At 34.5% G+C, this 19,886-nt stretch overlaps 2 protein-coding genes across 2 annotated transcripts in view; one reads left to right on the top strand and one right to left on the bottom strand.

Annotated features, from left to right (window-relative positions):
- The window catches only part of LOC136969596 (homeobox protein DBX1-like), a 35,273-nt gene extending 33,276 nt beyond the window's left edge, over positions 1–1,997 (bottom strand). Inside the window, exon 1 of the mRNA XM_067263866.1 lies at positions 1,510–1,997. Within this exon, the coding sequence (XP_067119967.1) occupies positions 1,510–1,906 (397 nt within the window). The 5' untranslated portion in view covers positions 1,907–1,997. The remainder of the gene's footprint in view (positions 1–1,509) is intronic.
- Positions 1,998–18,395: 16,398 nt separating this feature from the next.
- LOC136969463 (uncharacterized) lies at positions 18,396–19,637 on the top strand. Its single transcript, XM_067264006.1, has 3 exons — positions 18,396–18,501; positions 18,934–19,176; positions 19,312–19,637. The coding sequence occupies exons 1-3, from the start codon at positions 18,444–18,446 to the stop codon at positions 19,521–19,523; spliced, it is 513 nt and encodes a 170-aa protein (XP_067120107.1). The 5' UTR covers positions 18,396–18,443; the 3' UTR covers positions 19,524–19,637.
- The last annotated feature ends 249 nt before the right edge of the window (positions 19,638–19,886 follow it).

Below are 19,886 nucleotides of genomic sequence, written 5' to 3' on the forward strand. Positions count from 1 at the left end.
GCATCCGCTCCGGTTCATCAATGTCCTTAAAACTTAAAAAAATATATATTGAACACTGCATTAGGCATATTTATTTTTTCTTCTACTTTATATAATAATGATTTCTTAAGTTAATGGAAGTTTATCTTTTGCAACAAACGTAAACAGTATAATTTTTCTATGCCTATTATTGCGCTTGGATTATATCCAATGGCTCTTTTAAATTTATTAACTTTCGACTTCGGAAACTCTTTAGAAGATAATAAAAACGGCAAAAGGAAGGAATTAAGTGGAATTCGTCGCATATCCGAGCAATAAATTGATAAATTTACAACGAATTTGACTTTCCTTCTTCGTTTATCCTAAGAAACTTTGCCGTAGAAATCCATCTTTCGCTAGAACTTATCTCGCTGCTGGTTAAAGTTATGATTTATTCATTATAAATACTCAAATTTTGATTAGAATATTTTATAATGATTGCAAATAATCCATCATTAATTGCGATCTGTTATGATTATTAAGCAACTCTTTTATAAATGTAGTTAATCAACCAATATAACTTTATCGTTAGATGAATTATGTTACAACAGGTCGAACAAGTTTATTTTACATAAAAAAAGCCTCCTTAATTACTGGTTTTTATTCCCGAATAAAGACCGGCTTTAAGACATTTTTTTCCATAAATAAAAAAATAAATATTAACATTGTAAAAGTAAATGAAGATATCCGTAAATGGCAAAGATCTGTGAGCTCTTTGTAAATAATATATCGTTCAATTAGCATATAAAATACACATTTTTAACTAAAATATTCAGATTTTTTAAAATTTACCTGTCCCTATCCTAACGAAAATTATATATAAAATTAACTTAAATTGTAGTCTATTATATATTTTAATTTTAAATAAATAAAGTTTGAAAGATTTAAATTTAATATAGTTTAGTACGGACTATTCATAAACATAATAATTGTTTGTTTTTTTATATTTACCAGATTTGATGTTTATATAATTAAAAAATAATAAAAATGCCGAATTTTTAAGCTTAATGCTACTTTATTTTGTACCAATCACGATTTATGCGCTTAATCATAATTAAATAAAACCAAAGCATAAATGATTGCGTTTAATTAATAGAAATGTGTTTTAAATAAAATGTTTACGGCAATTAATAAGAAAAAGTTCTTTTTACGAAGAACGACGGCAAATTATGCGAATTAACGTATTAAAAACGACATACTTTTAAGAAAATCGCATTAAGTGCATTAATACGGATATAACCGAACGAAAGAAAGCGGCCATTTTTAGAGTTTATTTATTGTTGACTTTTTAAGAAAGGGTGTTACGAACTCGGGTATTTTTTTAAAAAGGGTTTTATTAAAAGAATTCTTTTATCCGGAAATCTTACTGTTTCAGCGATTAACGAGACGGGAGGAGCGTTAACGTAGTTTTTGGATCGATTGTTTGGAGTTGTACAAACGAAAGAAAGAAAAGGAAGAGAGGGATTAATTAAGAGGAAGACGAGTACTCACCCACGGAGCTGATGACGTTTTGCGCAGTCAATAACTTATTTTTGGATTCGGCCAGAATGGCGCTGACGCCAAACTTGAGAAAGGGCGACGAAGGTGTTGCGCCATTGGTATCACCTCTGGCAGATTTGGTGGGACTTTCGGCGGGACCGTTGCAACAGCCGGAACACGTGGTGCAAGCCGCGGCGTCCACTCCGCAGGCGGACAGTGCCACGGGTCGCGCTAATTGGTAACCTTGTCCGTTGACGGCGGATCTGTCCCTCAACAGATTCTCGACCAGAAACGACGCACTGGCAGGTGGACTGGAAGCGGGAGACAATGAAGTAGGAGTGTTGACAGCATTGGGGCATCTCAGCAGCGTTGGATACACCGTCGTCTGCGTCAGTATGTTCGGATACATACCCACTACCTGTTAAGACGCGTCCACCATTGGGATATTTGTCCCCGGGGGGTCAAGACTCTACCTCGTGAAGATATGATTTTGTAATGCGCGCACTGCGTCTTGTGTAGGTCCAATAAACCAGTTGGTTGTGATAATAGGTCCTCCGTCGCATGAATGTATGGAGAGAAGCGGAGCCTGTCGTTCATTGGCTGGGGGGTGCGGCTGGCTCGCCGGATACTGGAGCAATGAGACGAGCGGCGACGGACGCTCAGATTGCGATAGGAGGGTTGTCTGATCTCTGTGTGACGTCATAGTCGGAGGTAGAATGTGGATTTGGTGTTGCTGAATGGCTTTATGTCCGAAAGGTATGAACGCACGGATGCATATAGTGTTGTATAAATAAATGCCTGACTGGATGTCGAATTCTGTTCCACATTTTCCTAAAGGATAATAATTCGTCCACCGCGCACTTTTATTTACTCGACCAATGTTTATTTTTAATTCGGAATACAAACTATAAATTATTGGTGGCATTCGATACATTTTTTTCCAGGGTACGCACCTCATTTTTTCCATCCGGGAATAAAAGATTTAAAATAAGTTATATTCCCGCAGCTCGGCCGACTATTTACGTCGGGAAAAGGACAACGAGAACGACGAATTTCCAAAATCCGACTTTATCGTTTTTAAAGTTGATAAGCTTCTTTTCTTAAGATTTCCACTCCCGTCGCTTTAAGTGACAAGAGAGACAATTAACCAATAGTATAGTCTGTAACATGACGCGGAGACAACGTAATAAAATCCCCAACACGTCGCCAATTAAAGGAGGCAGAACGACATCGAGTCGGAATCTTTACAATCAGTTTGCTCCGGTGAGGTAATTAATGAGGTTTTTAATTGTTAACGAAAAGGCCAGAAATGAATATAAAATTCTTTCCACTTTAAAATATCAATTGTTATTTTAAATGAAAGTTTACCTAAGGATTTTTTCCAAGGATTACGGGGACTTCCCAAGGATCGTTGCTCGGCTGTTTAATTTACAACCTCGGACTTGTCAACCGACTCTATTGTCGATGTGGTTTTACTGCAGTTTCAAAGACCCATCTATCCAAAAAAGAACCGCGGATTATGGTCAATTGTGAACAAATCTGGGTGAGGTGATGTTTGTTGACCTTAAGTATTGCAGTCGTTGAATACGAGAACAAGGTTTGTTACAGACCGTAGAAGCTACTGCGAATTTCCGTTAGAAAATCATCTCCACCTTTTCGCTTTTGTTTCTGGCCTGTCAGATATAGGCTTATATAAATTCATTTACAAATTTCTGTTATATTAAAATGGTAGGCCTACTACATTTTACGTATTAAATGTAGAAAAATTTATTTTAAAACTATTATTTTGTCTAAATTATAAATTCTTAATCATTTATTTAAATTTAATTTCTAACAGTTTTTTTCTGTTTACTCTAAATAGCGTATTTAATTTTATCTTCTTTTTAATTACTTTAAAAAATAAAAATTATTTATTAAAATTTATATTTTGACGCTTTATTAAATATAATTATTTTAATTTAAAACATTAAAAAATTGAATAGGCCTATTTATTATTATTCATTTAAAATTAATTGTTAAAATTGATAAATGGATTTTAATTTCAATAGTTGTAAAAGAATTATAGTAATAGACGTGGATGTAACCTTAAGTATTTTGTAGTGCGCTACCGATTATACAAATGATTACCTCGATATGAAATAACGGTTTCGATTTATCTTGCTAAAAAGATATTACTGGGACATAAAATGTTATTAAAGAAGGATATAAATGGAATATGAGAAGTTTATAAATCCTTCAGATCATTTATTGAGCTTTAAATAAAGACGAATGACCCAGAATGTTCTGGCGACGGCACGAGATCTTATATGGGAAACAAGTGACCCGTAGATCTCACCTCACAAAATAATACAGCAACAGTTCACTAATATAGCAGTTCTCATAGGGCAGCCTCACCTGAGCGGAATGGTTGGATGCAGGTGCAAGCCAAGCGTTCCAAACATATTCCGGCCACCCTTGTCTACATTGGACTACAGAGTCACAAAGGACTACGCGGGGAACTGGAGTCAGAAGCTCCGATTTTACACTTAGTTAAACATCTAAAGTTTTCTCTTTCAGTCAATTGGAATAATATAGAAGTTCCAATACAAGTTGATATGTCTAAATATTTCTTCTTTGTCCAGGGGATTAAGCCATGGAATTTTTCTATTGCTTAAGTAAGGAGTATTTTGAAATTTTACTCATATAAACAGCTTAAATCTATTGATTTTCCTACCCAAAGACTCCCTGATCTCTATTGAGTGTGCGTTCTAAATAATTATTTCTCTTTATTTCTTGATTTTTACATAATATTTTTAAATTTTAAAATGATGGTGATGACGAACGAATCGATTATCTTGTATTAATTTCACTTTATTCTCGTTGATTACATAATCATTTCGATTAATGATAAAAAAGGAATATTATTTAAGCATTTTTCCTTGGAGATTTTGACAGTTTTAAAAATTTGCATTTCATATTCCACAAAGTTTAGGGAATTACTAAATAAGCAGAAAAAATTCATCATTTTGAGCATAACAGCACTTATCTTAGGGTTTAACGCGTACAGGAATGTCCGAGGTTGAAAAGAAAAGATGACATTTTACGTTTTTCAAATCTTTGATCCTTGTCTTCCGTTTGGGCCATCAATTCTCCATTAGCTACCATCAGAGGTCGTCTGTCCTCCAATGTCTGATGTTACAAAGATTAGGGTAACAGATTGTACACTTATTCCTATCCGCATAGTCTAACGTCATGACACTATCAAACTGTCGTTAGATGTCATGAAGCCTTATTGGAGGGACGAAAATGCCAAAAGGGGTAATCAAGCCATTCCTCTCTAACTATACAAATAATCATTTTTCTTTAAATAATTATCATAATTTTTTATGATAATTCATTCCTTTTATATAATTTATTTATAATTCCAGTTTTTATGCTTAAACTATTTATATTAATATAATTAAAATACGCTTCAATTTGCATAATTAAACTTGAGAGTTTTATATTGTGATTTTAAAAATGATTCTTCCTAAATAAATAATTTAGAAAGCATTTTAAAAAGTTCTTAATAATAACCCCGACGTTTAGAGATAGAAATAAGAGAATAAATAATGAAATTAATTAATTAAAATTAAGAATGATTACGTAATTTTTGAAGGGTCGTAACTGTAAAGTATGTTTTCCCGCATAGCAACTAAACGTACAGGAAAGCCGACGCACAGGCGCTTTATTGGCAAAAGCCAAACAAAATGATTAAGTTTTAACTAAAAATTTATAAAATTTTAGCTATAAATTTTAAAAAATAGAATTAATTTTAAAAATTTCTACTTAATAAAATTTCAAGTATGTATAAAAGTAATCCGTAAAACACTAAACCCGTTAGGAATCGACTGGGCATCAAGTTTTGCCGTTATCTACGGGTATTTAGAGAGAGAGAGGAACATTTCTTCCGGTCCGTTACAGTGTTAAGCGTAACTGTCCGGTTACAGGACAAGGCAAGCCACGTCAGCCGTAATTACACTCAGAGGAGCTAGGATACAGTCACCTTTGGCGCACCAATAAAAGACCATCAATTGCAGCCAGAGTTCGGACACCCGGGTTCTACGTCAGCTTGTGTTGACAGGAAACGCTGATGAATGGAACGAAACGCAAGCGCACATCCGTTTCTAGTCCGGAATCTCTCGAAGCTTCACACTGACCAATCAGTGTATAGCAGTCGACTACGCAATATGGAGAAACTAATAGGTACAGGAGCTACGTAATAAAGATAAATCATTGCCATATTATGTACAGTCTGTATGGGTTGATGTATGCTGCCTCTTGCAGGTACATCATCTACTAGCCTTTTAATCACGGAGGTGAGGTTTACGCATCGCTTGTTACTAAAGTGCAATTAACGTTGTAAACTGTATATCATTTGGGATTGGAGTTTAGCATTGTTAACTGCAACGTTTGTTATAGTGAATGACTGTTGAGAGTATCTCTCTCATTGTTAAGTCGTAAAACCTGTATTAAAATTAAATTAGTTGTACTAAATTCTTAGTTAACATTTAATTTCTTGCAATTTAAACAATTTTAACTAAGAGGCAATTGTATTATTCCTTCATTTTATCTCTCTTTTGATTAATAATAAAGCGTTTATACAGAGAATAAACATCGACGTTCGCTCTTACGTAGTTAATATTTTCCACTTTTCGTAATTTATATGGCTTATATCAAATAACCGAATTCGTTTTACATAAACGAAATAAAAGAATTTCTAAAGATTGGCTTTATTAAATAAACAAACAAAAGGCCTATTACGCCGTCGACCTAGGCTACGGGGCAGAGTTATTATAATTGTAATAATTACGCCATATTAGCTTCAATGGTCCGAAGAAACAGAAAATTTCCTACTTTATAAGAGATTATTGAAATCGAGTCAGATTGAAGAGGAACGATTAAAAATAAAGAATATTTTCTCTCAAAGAATGACTTTCAATCCAGAAGTGAAACGAAAAGAAATTAATAAAGAAGAAAAAAATACCTTCGAATCTTTTCGCCAAGTGAAGCAGATGTATTTGACACTACAACGATAGAGCTTTTGGATGCAGTTGAATGAGAACCCCGATCCCACAGTAGAAGTCCTTCCCCTCGCTTCATTTCCCGCTTTTCTCCCCATAATACATTTTCTATCCTGTGATTTGTAGGGAATTAGCTAGCCAATAATTCAATTAAGGAAATCGCTGAAAGAGATGCGAAATCTCGACTTTTCGCATTATGTCCCCTTCCATAAAGATATGAGTTTCGCTCTGTTCCGCCACCGACGCCTCTTCCTCTTATTATTTGTGAATAACAGTTAAACACAACTAAACGCTCCCATCTCTTTCCATTCGATTATTAATTTCTATTAAAAAAGAACAATTATTACAAAAAATCAAACCCATATTTTTTATTACGTCGTAATTTAATAACGAAACTGTTTTGGTCCAGAAAAAAATTTTATTAAATTTTACAGTTTTAAATTAAAATTCGTAGGCAAGAAATCGTATTATTTATTACGATTATGCTTAGATTGGTTAGAGAGTTTTGAATTTAAATTTAAAAAATATTGGCTATTTATGCTAGTAAAATTAGCAAAAAATATTTTCTCAAATGATTCATTGTACGCGTCGATGGTGTTTATTATTAATATTTGAACTGGTTTTAATATATTTGCAAACAATATTTAGGTGTAGACGCCGGCCGAGGGTGTTGCTTATTGGAGTTTATGTTTTCGACCAGAGCTATCAAGGAAGAAACGACTCCGCTATAGAGCTTTAGTATCGAGTCGAGTTTTCCATAAAAACTTTACAAGAAACCAGAAATGCTTTTTTTGAGAGAGAAACAATAAACAAAAAAGAGAGTGAAAGGCCCGACTATGAAATGGTGAGCGAGCCAAAGGTAAGAGGAAAGCATTTTGAAGAATTCTTCGATATATAAAGTAAGGAAAAGAGAAAGGGATATTCCGATAACAAAGCCTCGGCTGCACTCTATATATATGCGAATAAAACGTTTGTAACAAGAAGTGGCTATTCCCCTCACGTACAAACATAGAAGTCGCATATCCGAATGTCGGAGAGTGGAAAAAAGATTCTGGCTCGCCATCTGCTTCCAAGTCAGTGTTGTGTTCTTACCTTAACTGCAACCCGATGTGGATTTTTACTGCCTGCTGTGTTTATGTGCCGTTTACCGTCAATGGCGTTTGCCTTAACGATTGTTACCTCCTTGAGAGTATCTGTGGTTAGTCGGACTGCGATGAGCACTAAAACCGCTACTGTAAAACGCTCTCTTTTTACCGTTTTCTGGTTGTTAGCACCAGTCTATTTTATTCTTGTCTCGATACAACACTGTTGGATCATTACTCTAACGTCGTTTGCGGTCTGCCCAATAGACTCGATGGTATTAGTTTCCTATGTAGAAGAGGCACTCCGCTCTTGATTGCACTATTTTATATCCCAGTTCTTTTGTTGCAAAACGTTACCTACTGGCCAAACTAAATTATATCGCCTCCTATTTATACTCCTTATACATATATATACGTGTGTCCAAGTGCGATAATATAAATAGACGTATTGGCATATATTTGTTTTGCAGTAACACTAAAACAAATGTACTGCGACTAGAACGAAATTAATTACGGCTGTTAATTAACTAGTGTAACGATTCGGTTAAACAAATATTTAAAAAGGAATAAGTCGTAAAACGAAGATAATGCACTGGATATCGAGAAATAAAATTATTTATATGATCTTTTGTAGAACCGTTTCGCAGACTCAAATAGCCAGATCGAATAAGTTGCTGTTTATATTGATTGTTAAGCTTCGAAGACAGACGAGGCAAAGGAGTTAGTTCATGTATTGACATGTATTGGAGGGATGTTAAGCTAACCTCCAGATGGTATCTATTTCTACTGTCTTCTCATCTTGATGGATCATCTTCACTTTCCCGCTTCTCCGAGTAAGAACTTATTGATTTCCACTTTCGCAAAGTGAAAGTGAACACAGCTACTTCTAGACGATATTAATATTCGACAGCGGATTTAAATAAACGTTGAAATTAAATACAGGTAAAGAAACGAGTGGCTTTTCGATTATAATAAATATTCGACCGTCTTTAGGAAAGGAACCTGTAGATTTGTGCGGTGCCATCCCACTCGTGAGAAATTCGGGTTGCGGTCAAGGCAACTGAGCAAACATTAAGACAAGAACGTGGTTAAACAAACCAGAAAGAGCAACAAACGTTTACCGAGATGTTCTGCAAAAGAGCCTGAAAAATATTGAAGCAAACAACCGAAGAATTGATGTTGACAATGGCTGCGGTTGATGTATCGTGCGGATAGCACACAGCAATATACAATAGGCTGTGACCAACGTAAGTCGGACGGATTATCTCGCCTCCGAGCGAAGAATAAGAAACCACAAGCGAGCATCTGTACTTTGTCACCTACATCATACGTGACACCGTAAATCAAACTTTGAAGGGGGATTTTCCGGGATTTCGTTCAAACTTGGCGGAAGTGGAAATGAATAGATGTGGGCGTATCTGAGGATTTACGGGGCTGTACGGATAATCCAATAGAAAGTATTCTGTCATTTATATGTTGGACTGTCACCTGGGTTCTACTTTTACTAAATTTTTTGTTTTCCGTTTTTTTTCCGACTTCGAGTTTATATAATCCTGTTAGAAACGTCAGTTCGAACATTGTACTTTGTTGATAGCTTCATTTTTATGATTTGTTATTGTGAAATCGTCTTATTTTAATCCTCTTAAGAGCTGGAAAGATGTAATCGTTTTGATTCTAAGTAAAATTTTAATTTTACATCTTTTGGGGTTTTCTTTTTCATTAATGACTGACCGATGAAAGGCGAAGATAATTTATAATTGATGAGTTTGGCGTTATATAACACTTATGGTGTGTATATTGACGCTTTTGTTGTATTATCTTTAAAACACGAGGTTTATTTAATTTGAATTTTATTGTAGAACAAGCGTTTTGGCAGTTTAATTGCTTTTATCGCGTTCAAAATCTTTAATAATTTTATTAAATGCATTAACGAAAATTCGGGACTATTTTACTCCGTTTCTATCATTTTTATTTGTCGTCCGAAAAAGTTCTAATTAGATTAAAATAATACGCTGGAAATGAATTTTTAATGGTTAAAGTTGATTTTCTATTATCTACTATTGTAAATAAATTAATAAAACTGTAATTAAGATATCGATGAACATTTTAAAAATGAAAACAAACTTATTAAAGGTTAGAGGAAAGCGTCAGAGCCGCACTCGGTTAAGGATATAAATTTTCCATTAAGCTTTCAATTGAAATAGCCCTATCTATAAGCAAAAAAGAGCTATTTGTAACTTTAAACTGTCGTTTATTCACCCTTTTAAAGGCTTCTTTATATTGTTCTGTAGTGATATTCAATACCCAACTACCGTATCTAAGCTAGAATGTGTTCCAGGTGCATATCCTCGCACGGAAGGAAGCTAAATGCTACTGTCTGTGTTTGTCTGTTCTGACATGAATCATGTTGCACTTGACAATGTTTGGTTTAAGTGGATCGTTTTACTTCACCAAAAGACGGATCCATGGCGATAAAAAGTAGGTTTTAAGAAGATATTTTGATTTGGTTATCTTCACTCAACTATCCGGCAATAGTTGATAATAGGATTAAGCTACAGGCTGGATATCTTCAAAGAATAATCTATGGCCTAGTTACAACACCTTCGGATCTTAGATTTACTACGCTATATATTATACCTCGGGCGCGGGCCTAGGAGCGACGTTTCCTACGGTTTGTAGAGAATTCTAGTTAAACACTGTTTGGAGAGAAGTTACAAACTAATTTATGATTCTCGTCCAATCGCACATTAACTCTTACCTTACAACTTGTCTGCTAAGTTATTTCCTAAGCGCTGCGCCACATTATTACCACAATTTAGCTAATTCGTCGGATTAAAAATAATTATTAATTATTTCTAATAAGTAGACTACATTGAGGTTACAAGAAATTCGACATTAAAAAATAATAATAATTGGAGTCAATTTTGGAAAATTTTTAATTAAAAATTTAATGTAGTTCGTAAGTAGGGGGAAGAAGAAAAAATTTTGAATGTAAAAAAGTATAGGATAAGAATTATAAGTCTCGCCGTACGAAGTAAATCAATAAATCGATCGAAAAAGGTTAGTAACAGATCGAAAATAAATCTTCTTTTCTATTTTTAAGACACTTATAATTATTAAATTAGAAAACAATTATTAATATAGCGTAATTAATGCTGGACGGAGCGCACTTTTAATGACGATTGTTAACATTCGTTTTACTATAGAATTAATTGTGGCTAATTATTTAAACCTATCGGAATTAAGCGGAGATTTATTATTTCCTCGACGGTTATATGGGAATTTTGCACGTGTATGCCAACTAATGAATGTAAGATAGAAGTTTTAAGCATTGTATACAATAATCGTATTATTATTAGTGTATATGAAGCTTATATAAGCTAGTATCTAATCGATTATGTAGGCTACATTGAAAATGATGGTCTCATTTACAATTCTTTTATGGATTTGATTAATATCTACCATCCATAATTGATTAATTGTGAACATTCGGCATTGTTCCTTACATATTATATGGACATAATTTGTAATAGATAGACCTTTAGAGCATGATATAAACAGTGTAATTAGGTAACGATAGTCAATAACGTTATCGGGATATAGAATGACCAATGATTAATTTGACTGTAAAAATTTATTTGTTCCAATAAAATCTGTTTTTAATTACGAATAATTTTATTAATATTTATATTTTCTGAAATTTATGCAAATTTTTAGCAGTTCTTGGTGTCCAGAAAAGTCTTTTTGCGACCGGTGGTGTTCTTTTATTGAGTTTTTATGCCTCTTGAAAGCGAATAGCTCGAAATAAGCGCAGAATTTTAAGTATAGAAGTTGTCGATTCTCTGCGCTTTAAATACAGTTTAAATATCGTTTTTTAACGTTAGTCGGATGTATTTTACAATTGAAATTTCTTCTAAATATTTAAATATATTATATTAAAGATTTTTTGATTTCTTAATTTAAATATAATTTAAGAAAACAATTAAGATACGAACTAAGTAAAGTTTAGTTCATAGTTTTTCTATTTGTATAAAACTCCATTCATTAGAATTTTATGAGCCGTGGGTAAAAATCCGGTGACATCTGGCGACAGACATAGAGAAATTGCTATTTTTTTTCCTTCTTTTATTTTGTAACCCCCCTAAAATTTTAGAATTTACTGCAATTTTATTAACGAAGTCAAAGTGCATAAATTTTTCTATCAAGCTACTTTCATATTTGATTTACTGCCATTTCTAAAGAGACGATTTTAAAACTGGCTTCGTCTCTTTTCGTGCGAAGTTTCACGGAAGGGGAGAGGATAACTAAGCCAAGGGGAGACTCGCGATATGAATAACGACAAAATCCAAACAAAAGATCTGACTTTCCACTAATTTATGCCGCCTCAGTTCTGGCTGTGACCCGACGGCTGGCAACCAGTGGTCGAGGAACCTATAATGTACCTAATATAGCGGCGAGATTTATGGTGTCGTATATCAGACGTCTCCTTAAAAGGTTCCCTATGGGCCTACCTTTTTTCTACCCCTCGGCTCGGTAAGTAAACCGGTCGGTTCGACAACAATGACACGTGAGCAATAGGGCCAAAAAGGCGCGTGCACGCCGACGTCGCAAATGTACACGTCGAAAGAGCACGTGCTTATCTTGTCGGTTTGGAAAATCACACGTTCGTTCTACTAATCGACAATCCATTGGCTAAATTGCAACATTTACCACGTCGACGGCTCGGTCAACGCGAAGGTGCTCTTTTCCATCGCAACTAGTTCCATTTTTTTTTTTTTTTTCATTTAACTCCTAATTAAAAGCTATCTGTACGAGATATAACGGTACAAACGGTATTACGAGAGTATTGTTAGTTATTTTATCTGCTGTCGCTTTTATATTCTCGACCGTTGTCGACTCCAGTCTCCTTTTAAACCATATTTCTATCCGGAAACCGAAAATTAAGATTTCGTTGTAAATGACGTAATTATTTAATTATTCAGACGTTAGAAAAATGTGAAATAAATTTCGATTTCGAGCGGGATATTCTCGATCCCAGAGTAACGAGTTGAATGGATTTACCGATTATTCGCCAGTTTATCGGCCGGTAAAATATTTTCCAAAGGTTTAAACAGTCGTAAATTATTTTAATTAACTCGATAAATATTTCTTTTATAAAAAGAAACCCTGTCCGGGAATGTAATAGCCAACACACCTGCACGAAATGCAGGTACGTGCCCTTAACACCAACCCAGTGGCATCTATTACCCTCGATCGAATTCGTTTCACATAAAATCTCGGCAACGAGTAAACACGAACGTAAGTGCACACAGATATCGCGTAGAGAGGCACGAGACTAATCCGTCATCCCAACCGTCAGCATGGGTTAAGAAAAAAGCTGCATTAAAACCCGGACGAGACCTTTGCCAGAGCAATTCGCCAGCCCAGCAATTAAGACCGGACCGGAAAGATGGATGAAGACGTCTCTGCGCTCCTCCCACCGAACTTTCGGGTTCGAGACCCTCGATATCTACAACGTGAATCTTTTCATGCGCTTTTATGACGTGTGACCCGCGACGGGTCTGTATGGGAAGAGGTGACGGAAGATCGTCATCTGTATCATGAGAATTTGCGCACGGATATAATTATGAATTTATATTATTTTGTCCGTTTGGCCGACAGCCGACATAAATCACATCCTTCATTAGACAGACTCATATCTGTCAAACAATATATTTATAATCACGGTTTTTATGCCGTCGTTTAGTAACGATTTCAAAATAAATCTTTACCCCGTGTAAAATTGTTTTTATCCACTTACAAAACAATGTAATAAATAAAGATTTCTTATTTACAGTGAGTAAAATTTCCATTTATTAAGAGCCGAGTAAACGTAAGTTAAGTTTCTGCCAATAATTTAAAGCCAATAAGTCGAATTTTCCAGTTTATTTTTATTATTTTTTTTTTTTCTAAATCTCTTACAAACGTAATTTCTAAAAATTCATGATAAAAACCTACTGATTATCGGAGGAGTTAAATCATCTAGGCCTACTTTTAGATTAGCCGGTGTTATAAATACAACGAATTGATATTTACAACGTCGCGCAGCAATTTCTAGTTATAAAAAGAAACCGCCCAAAATATGAAAATTGAGAAGTAGCCGTAATAAATAAATACGCCAAAATATATTACTTAATTAACAACGAAAAGGATCGTCCGGTCAATAAATCCGGGTTGGTTAACTTAAATGATAAATAAATTGACGAAGGAAATCGTTCCTTAAAACAGAAGATTTATATAAAATAAACCGTTATAAAAAAATAGATTTTCAGAATTTCGGTTTATAATTTATAATTATAAATGGAAGCGAATCCTTAAACAGATTTTTATTCCGCGAATATTCATTTAAATGATTAACGAAAGGTAGAGTTTCTCCGGGACCTGACCGGGTTGTTTGCCTCGAGTTATACGGAAGCCTTTGCAGAACCTTTTAATAATAGTAATCTTTAGGTAATAATCACATACTTTAAAGGTTTATATTTTCGTCTCGTCTTCTCCGACCAATCTCTTAATTAAATAAACCACAGCATTTCTATATCCATTTTAAGACACAGTTACAATTGTATTCTATATTTACCACACAAAAGTCTTCGTATAAACAAAATAAAATAAACTCGACAAATAAATAAACGAAAGGCTTAAAATAACTTTTAATTTTAAAAATTAATAATTGCGTGGAAAAATCTAAAATTAGATTATTGCCGCGTGGAATAATATTATTGTCACATAAGTAAATACACAAACCATTAGAACGGCGGATAAATACATTATTTGGTCAACTCGACCCCGTGATTAAGGCACGCTCCCTTTACGGCCCGGCCGAGTTTATACAGTTTTTTCTTACAAATCGAATTAACGAAAAAATTCCCCGTCTGTTTATTAATGCGCCCAGGAAAACCATCTAAATTAAATCGACGGTAATTTATATATTGTGTAATAATATAATCGGATATATACGGTTCCTATTATAGCCTGCCCGAGCCGTAATAATAACTGTAAAGTAACTTTATTTCCCGGAAGAAGAAACAACCGCACCGATACGAACCACGATTGTCTGTCCAGGGGGTCGACTCCAAATCCAACCGTTAACGGTGGTAATTAACCGAGTACCAACGATTTGCTTTGCGGCTGGAAATAAGATTATGTGCAAAGAAGTTGCAAAAAATGGAAATCGAAGAAAAAGTTTGATTTCGGAAAGTGCGGACCACACTTTTTATTGGGTTTGCCTCGGGCCGTTGTATAAAATCCTCTTCCCGAGTAACTTGGGAAGAGATTTTCGTGAAATCGAAACCATCGAGGAATAATTAGAGAATATTTTGACGAAAATCAACGGGGATTTTCGACCGCTTTACGACGATAATGATTAAAGTTCCGTTAATATTTTTTAAGAATAAGGACGCCAGTTCGTTTCTTCTTAAATTGCGAGGCGACCAACACCGAAGCCCACGGGAAATACGAAAGTTTCCTTTTTTCCCGGTCAATGGAGGAGAATTTGCCGTAGAGAAGACTTTCGGTGGATCTCTTCTGAGGAGAAAACGTTCGAATTGGAGATTATATTAAACGAAAGTGGCCGGGCAATTTACTTCTGCGGCAGACGAAACAAAAGTCGAAAGCAATTTTAGCATTTGGCGAGGAAAGATCGTCCGACGTGGAGATTCTCGTGTAATGTCTTTAGAATTTCTGTGTGATTAAAAGGGAAAAAAGAAACCTTATGGAAATCGTGTTTTCAGCCAAGTAATTTTCTCGTCTCGCAACGTCGTCGTCCGCAATTACTTTCTTTTGCAAAATGAATGATTCATGAAGTGTTGCACATCACTTTATCACATCGAGGGAAATTAAAAAACTTATTTTACCACGCTTTTTGTAATATTTCTCGTTAAGATCGTTTTTTGATATATTTTTTTTTAATTCTAGAAATTCGTTTTAGTTGATTAATTAACATTCGCAACATTATTAACTGATTTTTAGTAGAAAAATTTAGATATTTTACAAGTAAAATTATTTTTGTCTCCCACCATTCCCGCCGGTTTGCATAATTTAATCAAATACCTGGGGATGAAAATGAAGTGATCTTTGAAGCGGTTAATATGATTGATTGTATCGCCTAATGCTTAATATTATAGGTGTGGGCCTATTATATTATAATCTAGTTTTCAGTTTGACACAAAATTAATATTCCGAGGTATCTGACATATTTGCAATGTTCCTCGATCTCCCCGTGCCAATTGAGCATTCTCTGGAAATTAAACTCTGGCCAAACGACTTAAACTCCAAAGTAATTTTATCTCACCGTTTAAGATAGATTGATCGCCTTTTATAAATTGTTAGAGATGTACAAATCGATGCCTTCCGCCTAAATACGGGAAAATAAATTCTTCTTTTTTCTCGTTTTTGTTAAATCACTATGGACGGGTCCACGGACGATCGAACAACACGACACTGCGATTGTTAACTTCGTCTTGTAATTTTTGTTTACTCCCATTGTTTAAAACGTGTAATAAATAGAAATCCCGGGGATGCTCGTCGTCTCCGGGCATTTCCGCGTTCAAAAGCTGTCGATTTTTATGATTTAAATACAAACACCATAATGCCTTCGTGCTAGAAAATAACTCTTTTTTATTTCGTCGGTAGAAGAATTCGAAATTATAAAATTTCGCCGATAATTTTATAATCAATTGTTGAACGGTGGCCCGTTTGCTTTTCGTTTAGGCTAATTCTTTGACAAATTCTGCTTACTTCAATCGTTTGTTTAATTACGTGTTTGATTCTTTATTAAGTTAATAAAAGGGCCTTATTTGAATAACTCGAAACTATTTCATTTATCTTGTGATAATCAATATAAAGAAAAGAAAGGACGGGAATTGACGTTTATCATCGATTAGTGGGTATGAGTCTATTCAAATAAATTTAAAAAAAGCAGATGGAATATAACGTTAATCCAAAATCATAATAATAGCCAACAATCTGTGGCATCTGTGTAGTTATAACAGAAGCGTACATACACACACATCTTAATCAGCCACCAATCCCCGACCCCATTTGAAAATCCTGCGTGACCAATTCTTTCCATACAGAACGGCTGGAAACATATTCTCACACGCGAATGTATTATTCAATTGGTAGGTAGGTAACGGGCCAAAGATGGGTTCCAACAACGAAAAAAAAAAATCGAAAAGAGAAACAGGGGGTTAGAAATTTCATGGTTAGTCCGCATTTGACAAATTACTGTTTAAATCTTTCGACCTTGTCGCCAAACTTCCCTCGCGGAAATCAAGATGTCACGGTTTACAGATTCACACAGGGTATTAGTATAGAAGAAACTCACAATAGTGGTTCCCATGTCGAAAGGCGCGTGCTCCGGGGAGTATACCCATTGGCATTGATATGCCTCCCTTTCCGAGCTCGGAAACAATATTTCTATTAACATTGCGTGTTGGTATGGTGGCATTATTTCCGTACTGTGACCAATGCGGCCACCCATTCATCGCATTGATGTTTTTATCGGTTTGTTGTCATTTTATCTTTCTCTCGTACCTACCGTATCATGATGGATTTGGCTAGAGATGAATGGAAACCCGTTAGCTTCTGGATGATTGGTAAGTTTCGCACATGGGACAAATACGTCGTGATTAATAATCTATCAGAATGAATTATTTCGCTATAACAGCGCATTTCCCTAAAGTTTTTTTGCAAAAATTTTCGTTATTCAACGCGTTTAGGTTAAGTTTTGGACATGTCAAACATTATAACAAACAATTATTTACAGTTTATACAGCGAACGGAACGACAGAACGGATGGAACGGAAAAAAATACCTAATCGTTCCATTGGTTCCTATTTTATGACGTAAAACAATAGCCAATAGAGGACGCGCGATTCTTATTAACCACGCCCATATTCAATAGCTTTATTTTAAGTTTTTGCTGCCATCTATCGGCATTGGTAAAAATGCAATTAATCATTTTATATTTTTAATTTTTTTTATATTAGTTTTTAAAAAATTTTAACAAATTTTCTCCAAGAAATCTATTTAAAATATTATCTAACACCATAAAAACATTACGGAAGCGATATTCGCCAAGGACAAGTTTTAAAGATCGTTAAAAAAAGAGAATTGATCTAAGATTATTACATTTGACGACATTTAAATTTTAAATTTACAAAAATAATTCATTTTCAAATTTCAAATAAAATTTGTGGGAAAAATATAATTTAATTTGAATGAATGATATCGGTTCTTAAACTGCTACGGATTAATAATAAATTCTACAAATATATTAGAAAAGACTTAAAGTAAATATTTAAATTAATTTATGCCGCAATTAAAATTACTCGAATTAATCAAAACGTACAGATAAATAAGATTAATTCCGTACAAATTTCTAGAATTAATTTCAAAAACAAAAATGGAGCGAAAATAATTTTTGCCGCCATCTGGCGACTAATAAGTTTACTAAATTATTTTAAAATTAAAATATTTTTTTTTAGTTTGGATTTTAAGAACTTTCCCCCTTAAATTTGTTTTCTTTATAAACTTTAAAATAATTATAGAATTTACAGGGATTTATTACTTTAAAAAACGGATTTTAAAATAATAATCCGTATTTTATATTTTATTGGTTTAGACTGTTAATTATTAAATACGACGATTATATTTAATTTGCTGTTTGTTACAAAAATATTCACAATATTAATATCTTATCGGAGTGATAAGGCAATTATCAAAGCGCTTTAACAAACGTTTCAATATTGCAACTAAAATATGACTTAGCGTTAATGATAGCATGGAGTATTATATTTATTTTCTCTTCATTTTAACATTTTCTCTGTCAGTAACGTCAAGTAAGTACTTCCGTAATTAATCATTCGACTTATAATTTGTTAATTAATTGTGTTTTTTTTTTCTGTTAGATATTTAGACTTTATCAAAGAGGGAGGCAGCCGAGCCAAAATCGCTCCGCTGGCCTCCTACGCCATTTAAATACGTAGCGGTGAGGGGACGGGTCAGGGTATTTGGCCCGGCTGGCAAGTAGGGCCTAAATATACAGCTATACCGGGACCTACGAGGCCTTTCGGCTGGGCCCGGAAAATCCTTGTCGCATTTACGTCGTACGGCTTTTTCGCGTGTCATTATTTAAAAGTATTTCGGTGGACTTTTTGCATATTATTTTGATTTTCGATACATCGGGACCCGGGAAAGGCGCGGTCCTCGCCTCTCTAAAGGTCGAAGTATTTATTATAAAATTTAAAACTGTTGAATTTTTTTGTCGACAGATGGCGACGAGAAATTAAAATGTTGGCAATGTACTTGGGACAGAGATTATAAAGAGGACGTTTCTAGAATTCCCGATGCGAAACCGACGGAAAAAGTGGAGGACGAAATAAACAATCCTTCGGTAGAACCGTTTTTGGGAAGAGAAAGTTGGGAAGAACCGGCGGATAAAAATATTCTATGGAAAAAATGTAAAAACTGTACCGACGGAGACGCCTGTATTACGTGGAATTTCCGTCTGATGGGTAAGAATTGGAAATATTATATAAATAAAATTTAGTAGTGATTTTCTACGCCAGATGGCAGCAATCCGTAAGATGCTACACTGCCATCTGATAGGAAAAGAAATAACTAACGGTTTTATTTTTCGTTGACGGCAGGTTCGGAGAGTCCTATTAAAAACGTGACGCGTATGTGCGCTGTCACCACGGCAAAATCGGGCTGTTATAGAGAAAATATGGGCAACGGATGGCAAAAGGAAGTGTGTTTCTGCAGAAAGAACAACTGCAACGGCAGATCCGCTTTGTTCCTTCCAAATATTTCTTTAATTATTATAATTTTACTGGCGGGAAAGTTAATCGCCGGCGGTTGACGGTTTCGTACGGCGGCTAATTTTAATGAAATATAAACACGTCCGAGTTACTGACAAATGAGACAATTTGTATATAAACACAAATTAAAAATTTTAATGAGAAACTTTACTAAAGTCGTCCATAATTACTAATATAATTCTTATTTCATTATTTATATATCAAGAATTCGACAAATATTAAAATATAAATCACTCTCTCTTCATTTATTATACGGGCGCGCGCGTAAAAGAATAGTTAAAGTGATGTCTGGGAGAAGGAAATCGGGGAGAATATTTCCTAGAAAAATCGGGAAATGGACCGGAAATTATGTAAAAAGCGGGATAAATTGCCGAAGAAGGAGCGCGAACATTGTTCCGCTCTCA

Source organism: Centruroides vittatus, unplaced genomic scaffold, assembly GCF_030686945.1.
Source record: "Centruroides vittatus isolate TY-2023 unplaced genomic scaffold, ASM3068694v2 contig_10, whole genome shotgun sequence".
In the NCBI taxonomy this organism is placed as follows: Eukaryota; Metazoa; Arthropoda; class Arachnida; order Scorpiones; family Buthidae; genus Centruroides; species Centruroides vittatus.